This window comes from Notothenia rossii (assembly GCF_949606895.1).
Source record: "Notothenia rossii genome assembly, contig: scaffold_129, whole genome shotgun sequence".
NCBI classification, from domain to species: Eukaryota; Metazoa; Chordata; class Actinopteri; order Perciformes; family Nototheniidae; genus Notothenia; species Notothenia rossii.
Window position 1 is genome coordinate 18885 of NW_027639909.1, and position 16994 is coordinate 35878.

The 16994-nt window shown below is 41.1% G+C and overlaps 2 protein-coding genes across 2 annotated transcripts; both read right to left on the minus strand.

The window, feature by feature from the left end:
• Nucleotides 1–6135: 6135 nt before the first annotated feature.
• LOC307027254 (uncharacterized protein) lies at nt 6136–9678 on the minus strand. Its single transcript, XM_079695460.1, has 4 exons — nt 9396–9678; nt 9044–9199; nt 7738–7830; nt 6136–7354 (listed from the first exon to the last, which is right to left on the minus strand). Exons 1-4 carry the CDS (start codon nt 9567–9569, stop codon nt 7031–7033), a joined length of 747 nt encoding a protein of 248 aa, XP_079551586.1. The 5' UTR covers nt 9570–9678; the 3' UTR covers nt 6136–7030.
• Nucleotides 9679–12030: 2352 nt separating this feature from the next.
• On the minus strand, nt 12031–16762 carry LOC307027253 (uncharacterized protein; the record flags this gene model as incomplete). Its single annotated transcript, XM_079695459.1, has 3 exons — nt 16474–16762; nt 12086–13308; nt 12031–12036 (listed from the first exon to the last, which is right to left on the minus strand). The coding sequence occupies exons 2-3, from the start codon at nt 13295–13297 to the stop codon at nt 12031–12033; spliced, it is 1218 nt and encodes a 405-aa protein (XP_079551585.1). The 5' UTR covers nt 13298–13308; nt 16474–16762.
• Nucleotides 16763–16994: the final 232 nt, after the last annotated feature.

Sequence of the window (16994 nt, forward strand, 5' to 3'; positions counted from 1 at the left end):
ATTGTGTCGGGGACCCTCCACAATGATAAGACCCATCATTTAAATGCAAAAACCACCGTTAAAAGTCACTTTTAGGGGCAAAAAACAGCCTCTGTCCACTTCGTTAACAAACTGATAGGCAAATGAACAAAAGTGGGATTAAAGCATATGCGGGACCCCCGCGAGCTCCAGACTATGTGCATTGTGTCGGGGGACCCTCCACAATGATAAGACCCATCATTAAAATGCAAAAACCACCGTTAAAAGTCACTTTTAGGGGCGCGAAAAAAAGCCTCTGTCCACTTCGTTAACAAACTGATAGGCAAATGGACAAAAAGTGTGATTAAAGCATATGCGGGAGCCCAGCGAGCTCCAGACTATGTGCATTGTGTGGGGGACCCCCGTGAATGATAAGACCCATCATTTAAATGCAAAAACCCCCATTAAAAGTCACTTTTAGGGGGAAAAAACACCCTCTGTCCACTTCGTTAACAAACCTATAGGCAAATGGACAAAAGTGTGATTAAAGCATATGCGGGACTCCCGCGAGCTCCAGACTATGTGCATTGTGTCGGGGACCCTCCACAATGATAAGACCCATCATTTAAATGCAAAAACCACCGTTAAAAGTCACTTTTAGGGGCAAAAAACAGCCTCTGTCCACTTCGTTAACAAACTGATAGGCAAATGGACAAAAGTGTGATTAAAGCATACGCGGGACCCCCGCGAGCTCCAGACTATGTGCATTGTGTCGGGGACCCTCCACAATGATAAGACCCATCATTTAAATGCAAAAACCACAGTTTAAAAGTCACTTTTAGGGGCACAAATTAGCCTCTGTCCACTTCGTTAACAAACTGATAGGCAAATGGACAAAAGTGTGATTAAAGCATATGCGGGACCCCCGCGAGCTCCAGACTATGTGCATTGTGTCGGGGACCCTCCACAATGATACGACCCATCATTTAAATGCAAAAACCACCGTTAAAAGTCACTTTTAGGGGCAAAAAACAGCCTCTGTCCACTTCGTTAACAAACTGATAGGCAAATGGACAAAAGTGTGATTAAAGCATATGCGGGACCCCCGCGAGCTCCAGACTATGTGCATTGTGTCGGGGACCCTCCACAATGATACGACCCATCATTTAAATGCAAAAACCACCGTTAAAAGTCACTTTTAGGGGCAAAAAACAGCCTCTGTCCACTTCGTTAACAAACTGATAGGCAAATGGACAAAAGTGTGACTAAAGCATATGCGGGAGCCCAGCGAGCTCCAGACTATGTGCATTGTGTCGGGGACCCCCGTAAATGATAAGACCCATCATTTAAATGCAAAAACCCACATTAAAAGTAACTTTTAGGGGGAAAAAACAGCCTCTGTCCACTTCGTTAACAAAACTATAGGCAAATGGACAAAAGTTTGATTAAAGCATATGCGGGACCCCCGCGAGCTCCAGACTATGTGTATTGTGTCGGGGACCCTCCACAATGATAAGACCCATCATTTAAATGCAAAAACCACCGTTAAAAGTCACTTTTAGAGGCAAAAAACAGCCTCTGTCCACTTCGTTAACAAACTGATAGGCAAATGGACAAAAGTGTGATTAAAGCATATGCGGGAGCCCAGCGAGCTCCAGACTATGTGCATTGTTTCGGGGACCCCCGTGAATGATAAGACCCATCATTTAAATGCAAAAACCACCGTTAAAAGTCACTTTTAGGGGCAAAAAACAGCCTCTGTCCACTTCGTTAACAAACTGATAGGCAAATGGACAAAAGTGTGATTAAAGCATATGCGGGACCCCCGCGAGCTCCAGACTATGTGTATTGTGTCGGGGACCCTCCACAATGATAAGACCCATCATTTAAATGCAAAAACCACCGTTAAAAGTCACTTTTAGAGGCAAAAAACAGCCTCTGTCCACTTCGTTAACAAACTGATAGGCAAATGGACAAAAGTGTGATTAAAGCATTTGCGGGACCCCAGCAAGCTCCAGACCATGTGCGTTGTGTCGGGGACCCTCCACAATGATAAGACCCATCATTTAAATGCAAAAACCACCGTTAAAAGTCACTTTTAGGGGCGAAAAACAGCCTCTGTCCACTTCGTTAACAAACTGATAGGCAAATGGACAAAAGTGTGATTAAAGCATATGCGGGAGCCCAGCGAGCTCCAGACTATGTGCATTGTGTCGGGGACCCCCGTGAATGATAAGACCCATCATTTAAATGCAAAAACCCCCATTAAAAGTCACTTTTAGGGGGAAAAAACAGCCTCTGTCCACTTCGTTAACAAACTGATAGGCAAATGGACAAAAGTGTGATTAAAGCATATGCGGGACCCCGCGAACTCCAGACTATGTGTATTGTGTCGGGGACCCTCCACAATGATAAGACCCATCATTTAAATGCAAAAACCACCGTTAAAAGTCACTTTTAGGGGGAAAAAACAGCCTCTGTCCACTTCGTTAACAAACTGATAGGCAAATGGACAAAAGTGTGATTAAAGCATATGCGGGACCCCCGCGAGCTCCAGACTATGTGTATTGTGTCGGGGACCCTCCACAATGATAAGACCCATCATTTAAATGCAAAAACCACAGTTAAAAGTCACTTTTAAGGGGCAAAAATTAGCCTCTGTCCACTTCGTTAACAAACTGATAGGCAAATGGACAAAAGTGTGATTAAAGCTTATGCGGGAACCCCGCGAGCTCCAGACTATGTGCATTGTGTCGGGGACCCTCCACAATGATAAGACCCATCATTTAAATGCAAAAACCACCGTTAAAAGTAACTTTTAGGGGCAAAAAACACCCTCTGTCCACTTCGTTAACAAACTGATAGGCAAATGGACAAAAGTGTGATTAAAGCATATGCGGGAGCCCAGCGAGCTCCAGACTATGTGCATTGTGTCGGGGACCCCCGTAAATGATAAGACCCATCATTTAAATGCAAAAACCCACATTAAAAGTAACTTTTAGGGGGAAAAAACAGCCTCTGTCCACTTCGTAACAAACTGATAGGCAAATGGACAAAAGTGTGATTAAAGCATTTGCGGGACCCCAGCGAGCTCCAGACTAGTTGCATTGTGTCGGGGACCCTCCACAATGATAAGACCCATCATTTAAATGCAAAACCCACCATTAAAAGTCACTTTTAGGGGCGAAAAACAGCCTCTGTCCACTTCGTTAACAAACTGATAGGCAAATGGACAAAAGTGTGATTAAAGCATTTGCGGGACCCCAGCGAGCTCCAGACCATGTGCATTGAAAAGTGTGATTAAAGCATATGCGGGACCCCCGCGAGCTCCAGACTATGTGCATTGTGTCGGGGACCCTCCACAATGATAAGACCCATCATTTAAATTCAAAAAGCACCGTTAAAAGTCACTTTTAGGGGCAAAAAACAGCCTCTGTCCACTTCGTTAACAAACTGATAGGCAAATGAACAAAAGTGTGATTAAAGCATTATCGGGAGCCCAGCGAGCTCCAGACTATGTGCATTGTGTCGGGGACCCCCGTGAATGATAAGACCCATCATTTAAATGCAAAAACCCCCATTAAAAGTCACTTTTAGGGGGAAAAAACACCCTCTGTCCACTTCGTTAACAAACTGATAGGCAAATGGACAAAAGTGTGATTAAAGCATATGCGGGACCCCTTGAGCTCCAGACTATGTGCATTGTGTCGGGGACCCTCCACAATGATAAGACCCATCATTTAAATGCAAAAACCACCGTTAAAAGTCACTTTTAGGGGCAAAAAACAGCCTCTGTCCACTTCGTTAACAAACTGATAGGCAAATGGACAAAAGTGTGATTAAAGCATATGCTGGACCCCCGCGAGCTCCAGACTATGTGCATTGTGTCGGGGACCCTCCACAATGATACGACCCATCATTTAAATGCAAAAACCACCGTTAAAAGTCACTTTTAGGGGCAAAAAACAGCCTCTGTCCACTTCGTTAACAAACTGATAGGCAAATGGACAAAAGTGTGATTAAAGCATATGCGGGACCCCGCGAGCTCCAGACTATGTGCATTGTGTCGGGGACCCTCCACAATGATAAGACCCATCATTTAAATGCAAAAACCACCGTTAAAAGTCACTTTTAGGGGCAAAAAACAGCCTCTGTCCACTTCGTTAACAAACTTATAGGCAAATGGACAAAAGTGTGATTAAAGCATATGCGGGACCCCCGCGAGCTCCAGACTATGTGCATTGTGTCGGGGACCCTCAACAATGATAAGACCCATCATTTAAATGCAAAAACCACCGTTAAAAGTCACTTTTAGGGGGAAAAAACAGCCTCTGTCCACTTCGTTAACAAACTGATAGGCAAATGGACAAAAGTGTGATTAAAGCATATGCGGGAGCCCAGCGAGCTCCAGACTATGTGCATTGTGTCGGGGACCCCCGTAAATGATAAGACCCATCATTTAAATGCAAAAACCCACATTAAAAGTAACTTTTAGGGGGAAAAAACAGCCTCTGTCCACTTCGTTAACAAACCTATAGGCAAATGGACAAAAGTTTGATTAAAGCATATGCGGGACCCCCGCGAGCTCCAGACTATGTGCATTGTGTCGGGGACCCTCCACAATGATAAGACCCATCATTTAAATGCAAAAACCACCGTTAAAAGTCACTTTTAGGGGCAAAAAACAGCCTCTGTCCACTTCGTTAACAAACTGATAGGCAAATGGACAAAAGTGTGATTAAAGCATTTGCGGGACCCCAGCGAGCTCCAGACCATGTGCATTGTGTCGGGGACCCTCCACAATGATAAGACCCATCATTTAAATGCAAAAACCACCGTTAAAAGTCACTTTTAGGGGCGAAAAACAGCCTCTGTCCACTTCGTTAACAAACTGATAGGCAAATGGACAAAAGTGTGATTAAAGCATATGCGGGAGCCCAGCGAGCTCCAGACTATGTGCATTGTGTCGGGGCCCCCCTTGAATGATAAGACCCGTCATTTAAATGCAAAAACCCCCATTAAAAGTCACTTTTAGGGGCAAAAAACAGCCTCTGTCCACTTCGTTAACAAACTGATAGGCAAATGACCAAAAGTGTGATTAAAGCATATGCGGGACCCCCGCGAGCTCCAGACTATGTGCATTGTGTCGGGGACCCTCCACAATGATAAGACCCATCATTTAAATGCAAAAACCACAGTTAAAAGTCACTTTTAGGGGCACAAATTAGCCTCTGTCCACTTCGTTAACAAACTGATAGGCAAATGGACAAAAGTGTGATTAAAGCATATGCGGGACGCCACGAGCTCCAGACTATGTGCATTGTGTCGGGGACCCTCCACAATGATAAGACCCATCATTTAAATGCAAAAACCACCGTTAAAAGTCACTTTTAGGGGCAAAAAACAGCCTCTGTCCACTTTGTTAACAAACTGATAGGCAAATGGACAAAAGTGTGATTAAAGCATTTGCGGGACCCCAGCGAGCTCCAGACCATGTGCGTTGTGTCGGGGACCCTCCACAATGATAAGACCCATCATTAAAATGCAAAAACCACCGTTAAAAGTCACTTTTAGGGGCGAAAAACAGCCTCTGTCCACTTCGTAAACAAACTGATAAGCAAATGGACAAAAGTGTGATTAAAGCATATGCGGGAGCCCAGCGAGCTCCAGACTATGTGCATTGTGTCGGGGACCCCCGTAAATGATAAGACCCATCATTTAAATGCAAAAACCCCCATTAAAAGTCACTTTTAGGGGGAAAAAACAGCCTCTGTCCACTTCGTTACACTGTAAAAAGAAAATAGTTGGATCAACTTAATTGAATTACTTCAATTGGTAACACATAAATTAATTAAGTTTATTCAAATAAAAATAGCAAGTTAGACTGACCCAATTATTTTAAGTCAGATCGAATTACTAATATGTTAGTTTTCAAATAAACAATTTGCATCAATCAAACTTAAAATGAATGCACAACAAATTAAAATGTCCTTGTTTTCCAACTACATTTTCTGCTATATCCTAAAGTAAAATACTGCTTCCTTAGAACCCAATATTCTGCCTTGAGGTTAAGAATATTTTTATAGTAACCTTAATGTGAAATGTAAGTTTGCTCAACATAATAAAATACTTTTTTTACAATTAAAAATGTAAGTTGGCTTTCAAAAAAATATCACATTTTCACTGTTTGTGAATACTTTATTATATGAAAGTATAAAACGCAATATGCCGACATCTTCCAACACATTAAATGCATACAGTTTACTTTTTTCTTTAAACACATATGCACAACATGCATTACAGTTTAGACAACAAATGTAGATTTTAGACATTTTGAATTGCCTAACCATTCCTGTAACTGCATGCATTTTTGATGTAGCGGTCAACAAAGGTTGCTCATCCAGGATAGCTTAAAGGACAATTACATTTGAACAAATATGCATTTTAACAATCACAAGACTAATGCATAAAAAGTGCATAACAGTTTGGGCAAGCAAAATCTTTCCCATATAGAACCAGTTTTTACCAGCATAAGCTCGTAGACACAGTAGTAACAAAAAAAATATATAAAAATAAAATAAATAAAAGGCCTTTCTTCAGTTTCGGCAACCGTACAAAAGCGTTTGTAGCATACTTCTGGCAGCCGCCAGTTTTTGAAAAAAGAAAATCCTGTAAGTTAGTTTCACAATATGACTTACAGGTCGTTTTTTTTACTTCAAAAAAAAAGAAATAAAAGTATAGATGAAAGGCACTAAATTTACGATTTAAAATCGGACACACAACAGTGTGCACAATTGATAACACATTAACACCTCAGTAAGGTATTTGAGCTCTAAGCTCAACATTTCCCCAGAAAATGAAGGAAACATGTTTGGAGAAAAACTCCTGCACCTCCAAAAACCTGCAACAAAATCAAGTATATCTTGTGGTTTGAAGAATATTTGTCTCTCGATTGTCTCTTTAACCACACAAAGGCAAAAACACCCAAAGAGGCTTCAGTTTCAAGTCTTAACATTGTTCCTCCCTAGGCCATTTTTGGGTCCAGAAAGGGAATCAATTGTGATGCGTGTCATTACTGCGAGCTTTGAAGACTGCCATACAGATTTTGGACTTTGGGGGACATCTTGTGTTGATCAAGCTCCATGATGATTTTCTGGAGCACTTCGAAAGTAAAACGAAGGGGTTTGGGATAAGCTAGGTTAAGTGCATATAGCAAACCTAGAAGCAGGGCACAAGCTGAGGCAACTGAAGTCAGTCCATGCAACACCTTCACGCCCTCGATGACGATGCCCATGTCTTCAGGTGGCTCCTGCGGTCCTTCCCCGTCCCTTCGAATGACAAACACTGCCACAGTGAGATGCTCCAGGTCCCTTTGAACGTCCTCTGGTCCAGAGTCCTAAAGTACATGACACAAAACATCACTGTCATCACTTTGTACTTTTATTCACGCCTCACATTAAAAAGACAACTGCAAAATCACATCGACTTCATTTCACTGAATAGTGCTATATGGATTGGAGCCTTTTAAAGGCTCAGCCACACATCTCATTATTGGCAAAGCCTGGTATCGTGAAAGGGTCAAAGTGTGTCTTGATGTTTTGCAGGACTCTAGACTAACCTTTTCACCAGTAGCTCTACGCAAGAATCACTACATATATTATAAATACAACATGTAGTCAATCCAACCAGGTTTCAGTAATTATAGTTGACAAAAATGTCTGTATGTTTTACAGGATTAATATGAGATGAGCAGACATGCAAATTGCTGTGGAAACTTACACGATATTCCTTGATCAGGTCATCTGCATCCTCGCCAAGGAAGAAGATGAGGGCTTTCAGGACACACTCCCTTCGAAGATGAATGTCCTCAGTCTAGGACAATAAAATCTTGATTAATTTAATCTTCAAAATCTCTGAAGACAGGTGTCCCTACTCCTAAAACTTAAAGGAATATTTTTAATTTTTAGCACTTTGCAAGGCAACAGAAACCTTCCCTTTAACTGTGCGTGCATTTTTAATGAAGTTAGGGGCATAGGTCGCTCATCCGGGTTATCTTGGCTCTAGCACTGGTAGCTATGGGGAACATGTAGCCTGCCTCCACTTACAGCAAGAAGATAAAACTAAACCAATCACCAAACACTTGTGCTCGTTTATTTACCACATTATGTTGCGCTCGTGATTTTTGGCACGTTGTGTCATTTTAGAACCACCTACATACATACATACATACATACATACATACATACATACATACATACCGGTAGGAAAGAGCACAGCGGGCATACACAAACTCACGCAGATGGGCTTTTCAGTTTGTAAACAAGATGTTGGTGACTATATGGAGCAGAAGAGAGATTGCTGCGTAGATACAGAACTGTATGGATTTGAACCACAGAGGAGAAACTACATGTTTTGGAAGGAGAGCGGGAGAGGAGAGGCTGGTTAACAGCCTGGGGACGAGGAGAGAGTCATTAGCGGTGTCGATGTGGGGCTTGTCCACCTGCCGACAGCAAACCAGTGCCTTTGAGTACACCGGGAGCTGCCATCAATTGGAAGGTTTGATATATCAGGCGAGAGGACAGTACAACAGATTGTGTTAAAACAATCTGTTTATCAATAATCTGTCACTCAACCGGCAGTTATTGAAACTTTCCCACGTATCCACTCAGTACATCAGCCTCAGCCTCTCTCCTCACCAGCTCCCCTTCCAAAACATCTAGGTGCTCCTCTGCTTATTCTGGTTCAAATCTATACAGTTCTGGATCTTCACAGCAACCTCTCTTCTGCTCCTTATAGTCACTGACGTCTTGTTTACATCCCATGCGGTTTCCTACCAGTATGCATTTGGTTATAAAATAACACGTGCCAGAAATAACGAGCATAACATAACTTGGTAAATAAACAGAAGCGTTTAGTGAGTCGTTTAGTTCATCTTCTTGCTGCCAGCGGAGGCACGCTATTGATCCCCTTAGCTACCGGCGCTGGAGCTAAGCTAACCCGGATGATGCATCTTTAATAGATAGGGGTACTGTGACACCCTCTAAGCAACCAAGGAAACTTGTTACTTTTGATGCTCTAGATGTACCTGGTCCAAAATGTCCATGATGTCAGCAGTCTTTCGGCGTGTTGCTCCACCTTTGGCACGGATGACTCTGATTAGCTGACTTGATTGGATGTCTAACTGGGCAAAGAACTTATCCTCAAGAGGAACAGCCATGAGCCTCAGGAACTCTGCATTGATCTAAAACAGATGACAATGAATAAATAAAAAGGACATGCAAATTACCTCACATACAATCTCAGTTTTAACAACGTAAACACTGAAGCCTGCATACACAACAGGCAAAATGTCAATGCAACGAAAAGTTTACTTGAATATGTAAATTCTGTCAATAAACTGTTCAATTTGTGTCATTTCAGTTCCATTGTTACCATACCTCTTTCTGATGGAACAGGGCAGGCCACCTGTCTTTAAAGTCTTCAATGCTGGGTTCTTGGTTGACCACCTCTTGTCGCCTGTAGGCAAACGTGCAAGCCATTTTGTTCGTGATTACCCTTTCATTGTTCCTCATCTTGACATCCGTCAGAAGTTCTATTCTCTCTTTTTCCATGCTGTCCTCAGTTTCTCCAGTAGGGAAGGATGGATAGAAGTTGGCTTCGGATCGTTTTGGCCTCTTCACCTTTTTAGCAGGGAAAGCATCTGACGTTGATTTTGATTTCAGGGAATTTACTGACAGCTCTGCCCCCCCCCTTGCACTTTGAGTTGAGTCCGGTAGTTCCCCATTTTGTACTTCAGTCGCTGTTTCCAGCCATAGCAGCCATTGAATGAGCCAGGCTCTTTTAAACAAGGGTGCTTTTTGATTAAGGCCTCTGCAACTGTGCAGAAATGTGCATCCTCCGGGTAGGCCTTATATTGGTAAATTTCTTCAACTACTCTATTCAAGATATCTGATTTCATTCTGGAGCTCAAGGTCAACAACTTGTTTCCAACCTGGCACTCAGAATTACCTTTCACTAACTGCAACTCTGTGTCGTAGGAAAATTGAGGAATTGGAAATTCTTCTGGCCACTGCTTGGTTCGAGATGACAGAGACTCGGGGGATGAAAGCAGTATAGTATCGTTTGATGCCAGTGAGACACAGTCATCCGACTCGGGTGAAACAGAAGCAGAGGATGCAGTGGCACTGATCAAGGTTGTTTGCTGGATCACCTTGATTGTCCCCAAATTCTGAAGTTCAGCAGTAGAGTTCAGATTGAAAAAGTCATTGCCAAAATCTTGGTCCATGTACTGCAGTTTCAAGCTGCACTTTAATCCGAATGTACTCCTTATCGTGCCGATAAGGTCATCTAGTGACTCTGGTATGCCATTGGGAAGTGTCAGTTTTTCAATGTTGTTGTCCCCCAAAATCACTTTAAGTCTGGCAGTCGTGGAATGAGCCATGGCAGTCTGAAAAGAGAGCAAAAGCACAATAAGGTGAGGCAAATCACTTTAAAAAATACTTAACTATCCCTTAAGGGCAATCAATAAAAAAACAAAAAACACCCACATGCAGTTAAAAGGTTCTCATAATTCATGTCCTGTAATTTACCTTCTGTAAGTGGACCACCTTTGGCTTGTATTGAGAACAAAATAAAACAACATTACATGGAGAGAGCTCACCCTTTAAACATGGATATATCTTTTCAATGTGACAAGACGCATCCCTCCAATTTTGTAGTCCGCCAGTGGGTATGTATCATGTAGTTCTTGTGGCTCAATAAGTTCCACTTCCTCGACTGGGGATGGTTTGAGATCAAAAGCTCTATAGTGTTCAATATACCATCCAATGAGCTTCTTCACAATGAAGATCAACTTGTCCTGCAGTATCACCATTTGGATGATTTCACTAAACTCTGGCAGTCCTCCCAGTGAGCCTTGGATCAAGATCATTCCACACTTGTAGTTTAGTCCATCATATGTCACGCTTTTGGCCAAGCCCACTGTGTCCATATCTGAAGACTTCTGTCTCAGAGCATTTGAAATGTCCTTGTTAAGAACATCGATGTGTACAGTGGAAACATTTGTCACTTCCAATAGAGGTCTGGTAAAGCTACATGCATGCAAATGATGGGCAATCTGATACTGATGTCTCTCTGAAAGGGAAAGTAGCACGTTTTTGAAGCACCTGATATTCCTGGCAACTCTTTTAAAAAAGCTATGCTTTGCTTCAAAACGCATCGTCCATAGGGAAACTAGTGGACCAAATTGATGGATCAAGTATGGGTAATGTTCTAAGAAATGGTGTTTTGGTTTAAGGGGACAGTCTGGGAAAACCTCTTGGAATCTAATTCGGTGCTCAGAGATCTTAAAATCAAGATATGCAATGGAGTCCTGGGATTGAATGGGACTGACTACTAGATCCACAATGTCCTTCAGGTCTGTTAAGATCTGCCAAGCTGGTTCCTCACAGGGAACTCTCCGCCCAATCAACAAAGGCAAACATCTGATTAGACTCCAGTTCTCATGCGCATTTCCCCCAACAGTTTTTCTGGACCCAAAACTGAGAGGCACAGGATGAGGTCGATTAGTTTTGTCAGCCCACTTAAAGTTGAAAGATGATATTGCATCATTTAATGTAGATAATGTGGTATACTTTTTTTTAATGAATACACTCAGGCAAAGTGCAAGTTCAAAAGGAACAATACCTTCGAAAAGATCATGCACGATATCGGGAGGAAACCCAGAGGTAACGTCAAAATAGGAGAGGTGCTTTGATAAAATACACTCTGATTTCACACCATAATAATTGGGCAACCCATTTTCCTCAATTGTTCTTAAATGATCGGCATGAATGTCTTTGGTTCTCAAAGGAAAGACGCCGCTTCTAACTTCTTGAGTCTGGATGTCTGCTTTTTCTGCAGTGCAAAATCTGCATACATATGACCCTGAGAAATTCTCAACAAATCCAGCAATACCGTGTGCCCCAAGGTTGTCAGCAACCACACACTGAACTGTGCCTTTTATTGTTCTGCCCAACTTTGACACAAATATCCCTTTCTGTTCCAATATGACAAGATCGTTAAGAAAAGGTTCTAACACTTTATCATAGCCATAGCACTTCAGATCAGTACTTTTAATTAAAGCTGCCAAATAGATGGAGGACAAAGCAGAGTTACAGCCCGGTGGTAAATTGCCCAGAATCCAATACAAACCACAGATGTTATGCTTCCTTCTGGATGTACCAAGGGGATTACATATTTCAAAATCGTCAATATATAATATCAAGGAAAGGCTTTCCTGTTTAGACAAAAGTCCATTTTCTTTGAACAAGGCACCATCAAAGAAAGATCTGTATATCTGTGCACAAGTTCCCTGTGATTCTTTATCTAAAGTATTCAAATTAACAGCCTGATCTAAGATTGTCTGGCAGTCAAGAATTTGTACCAAAGACTTTAAAATTGGAATATATTGGAATGACTTTCCATTCTTTTGGTCTAGTATATATTCCACTGGTTCCACTACATTAAAGTGTCTCTTATAGTAAGCCTTTCGCCTCCAAGCACTGGAAAGTGGGCCTTTATCTCCAATTGCTTTTTTAACAGGGTTTCTATCACAGAGTGCACTGGCTAGTTTTTTAACCACTGACTGGTCAAACTGGCAACCATTATCTTGTAATACTTGGTTAATAGTCTTTTGAGTGATTGGCAGAGAAAGAGAACCAATCAAATAGTTAAACTCCTGCAGAAGTTCATCTACCGCAGCATTTGACACAAGAAAGATGTTTTCTAACTTAAGAAGGACTGACGCAAGTTTAAGCTCGATATCCTTCTCCAAGTTCTCAGAAACCCCATCGACAAAAGCAGAATCTAAATTGTCATTGCTCTCTATACGTTCCCCATCTGAAATATCACTGGCAAGACTGGCAAAGGATTCTGTAACAGAATTAATACCAGGCTTAAAGATATTCCCCGTCCCAGAATGTTTCCTGTATTTATGGCTTTTGAAGTTCTCATATATATTGGTTTTATATTCGCAGTCTTGGAACACGCATGTAACAGTCTCCTTATTTTTAAGATGATTAAAGATGTGTTGAAAAAATTCCCTCTCAGTGCAGAGTTGATTATGAACACAAATATGGCATGTGAACGTTGATGCAGCTTTGTTGATAGTTTGTTGGGCAGGGTGATTCCTTGATAAATGACTTAGTAGGGCATTCCAAGTTTTGAATCTACATGTACAATTTAAATAGGTACATGGATATGAATGGCCCCGTCCATAGTGCCTATGATTCAGTTTGTAATGCTTGAGCAGCTCAGATCTTCTTCTTAACACAATCCCACAGTCCTTGCATCTCCACATGAAGCGGAAAACTGAAAAAAAAACAAAGAAACTGGCTTTATTGGGAGTTCCTTTGTAGGTTGAATTTTTAAGGAGATAGTGGTGGTGGAGCCAATTGTTTAAACACAACAGTCTGTTAATGTAGCCAGCCCTCTCAGAATAAACCTTAAGGCAGTTTCTCACACCAGGGGCCTCATTTATAGAAGATGGCGCACGCCACTCTAAGCACTTTTGGATTTATAAAAAACAAACTTGACGGGAGAATGTGCAGTTCTCCACGGACACTGATCCAGGCGTACGCACAGAAATTACAAATGGTGACGAAAACGCGAGAAACTACGTTTTTGTGTAAAATGTATACAAATATCACGTCATGTGTCAAACATAAGTTACTTTGCAAAAACGGATGAATCCATTCTTATGAATAAATAAAAACCCAATACATTTCACAGGGAATGACCAAAAAACAGGACTCAGCGATCATGAATACAAACATATCTTATTGCAAAAGAACAATTGAAATATGTTCTGAAATATTGAAACCATACCTGCATGTTATGGAATTTATTCTCATTAATATTAACATGAACAGCACATTACAAATTACGTTTACAATGATGCAGTTTTCGATGCCTCAGTCAGGCATATAGGTGTGCAGTTTCATATTTTTCACATATTGTGTTCATTTTTATGGCTTCATGTTCGTTTTATATGCGTCTTCAACGTGTACTTTTGTTCTAAAGCACGAACCGTTTTGAAAGTGGCTATACGTTCACAGTTTGTTCTGACAGCATTTGCCACGATCACCTTGAGTGATCATGGCAAATCCTGACCTTGCAGTCAGTGTAAACAAATACTAATTTGGGGTGTTTCACTGACAATTTATGGGCCTTACATGAAACTGCAAAGGTTGCGACACATTTAGAGTTGATTGTAATTTATAAAGTCAAACCAGCGTAGAGTGTCCACGTGTTATATAAATCTGAAATATATTGATGCACAAGAACTTTGGTGTTTCATCCGTATTCCACCTTTTGACTTGAATCATAAGCCCTTTTTTTAAATGAAGCCCCTGGAGTAGCCCCAGTTTCATTTTATAAATCACAATAAACTCGAAATGTGTAGCAGCCTTTGCAAACTTCATGCAACGGCCATAGTGCCCGTAAATAGTCATTGAAATGCTGCAAATTAATATTTATTCACACTGACTGCATAAAAGGTGATTGTTGTAAATGGTATGATAAATATGAAACTGCATTCCTATCTGACTGAGGCATCAAAGACAGCAACAGTGTAAATGTAGTTTGTAATAGCCTACCATTCACCTTAATATAATTGAGAATAAATGCCATAACATGCAGGTATTGTTTAAATATTACAGAACATATTTCAATGGTTATTTGGCAATAACATCTCTGTATTCACAATGCTGAATTGTTTTTTTTTTAAAGATTGACGAACAGTGCCTTAAGGGATAGGTTTACAGTTATCAAGTCTGTCTTAAGGGAAATACACACATGCCCATTGGAAGCAATTTGTGGCCATTTGATTGTTTTTTCTGTCAGTACAGGTTGTAAAGTGCTCACTTTCCCAAATAAATTTAAATATAAATCAACTGTTAAAAACTTTATCTTAAGCTAAAGCAAGACTTCAACGGTCTGAATTCATCAAATCCAATGTGGATATCTTCAAAATTATTATTATTTTTTTATCTCTGAGGCTCAGTTTTCATTACAGTCAGTTCACATTCAGGCCTAGATAGGATTTCTTAAATAGTTTTTTCAGATTTAAGCTGCAATGGGTTACTAATTTGTGAGCATTAATACTACATTTTGCAAAACTATGAGTACATTAACAAAACACTGTCCTGTACACGCTGTCACATTAAAGCCAGAAAAAAATCACTGTCTTTTAGGGAAAGAATCATGAAAAGCAAATAAAAAATGCATTAATATTAAGCAGTGTTTCCCACAGACCAGGTAGCAATGTGTGGTGGATTTGTTGGGGGGGGGGCGCGATTACCGGCTGGCGGAGTTGTTGGGGCGGGTGGGGGGGGACCATTTAATTTCGAAAATTAAATGGTCAGATATATACTGTTGTGTTAACATTTCATCGATTAAAAATGCGTTAGAACACGTCCATCTCGAAGACGAGTTCGTTCAGAATCAGCTGCTTATCGCAGGTCGACTGACTCGATCTCCTTCTCATACACTTACGTGTTTAATTTGCGTGTGTTTAGACAGATGGGCGCACACACACGCGCACCAAGCATCACCCGCATTCATTAATTCTTTTAAACACTTACTCACGGTAAAACTATTATATATATATATATATATATCATATATATATATGGTATAACTAAAGTAAATTGCGCCGGGCAGAAGATAGGGCCCTTCTTCTGTTTGGCGCACATGGCTAATTAGCATACGCGCACAGGACTGTCGGAATGGGAACACGTCGGACTGGCAGCATTACGGGGGCGCGATTACGGGCTGGCGGAGTTACATTTTTTACATGCTCTGCTGCTATTCCTTTTAGGAAGCTGCTATTATTATATCTGCTGCTATTCCTTTTAGGAATTCCTTTTAGGAATAGCAGCAGAGCAGTGTTGTTTAATAAGCGCCAGACTCACCACTGTGCGTTCATGAGAACGACGTGCACCCTCTCTCATCGCCTGTGTCTCACTAAATACGTTAACTGAGACGGCAGTAAAACACCCAAACGTCGTAACAGAACTGCGAGCGCGCAGCACAGTTGCAAACACATGTACGCTTAAATGTATCCGTGCTAATGTGCAAATAAGCAGCTTAACCAGTACACAGTATGACATACGTTAACTTAAGACTACTTTCAGTAACGGTATTACACCACGAGAGCCCCGCGTGCAAATTACTTGCACAAGTTACTCACCTAGCATTTACTCTCACAGTCCGGTAGTGTCCTCTAGCAAAATGCTAAATGAAATGCCACATTACCTTTAGCACACCAGTGGTTTAAACATATGGCTAACACATTTCACAAAATCATTTAAATGCATCGAACATGTTAAAGTTAGCATGACTTAACTAGCTGGCCCGGTTCAGTTAGTTAACTAAAGTTAACCCTTAAGACGTACATTTGACCCATACAGGCAGAACATTTGTTATCTGACAATTTAAATGTGTAAAACATGACTTTGTCTGCATTAAACTTACCGTTTTTCAGAGTGACCTTGACCGCATGGACGATGAGATTGACGAGGAGAAAAAATGGCAGCTTCAGCTAGAAAAATCTTGCTGGAAAAGACGTTGACGTTCAACGTCTACGTCATGACGTTAGACAGGAAAACCTAATTGAAGCGCTTGCATTTGCATAAGAATAGCAGGTCAATGTAGTAAAGCACAATTTGAAGTTGATATAATACACAAAAGTACAGTGCCGTCGCTAAAGCAGAAATCTGAATCAGATTTATTCAAAAAAGTGCTTTACTTCAACTTTTCCAAAATATACTTTTTAGAGTGTAACAAACCTATAGGCAAATGGACAAAAGTGTGATTAAAGCATATGCGGGACTCCCGCGAGCTCCAGACTATGTGCATTGTGTCGGGGACCCTCCACAATGATAAGACCCATCATTTAAATGCAAAAACCACCGTTAAAAGTCACTTTTAGGGGCAAAAAACAGCCTCTGTCCACTTCGTTAACAAACTGATAGGCAAATGGACAAAAGTGTGAT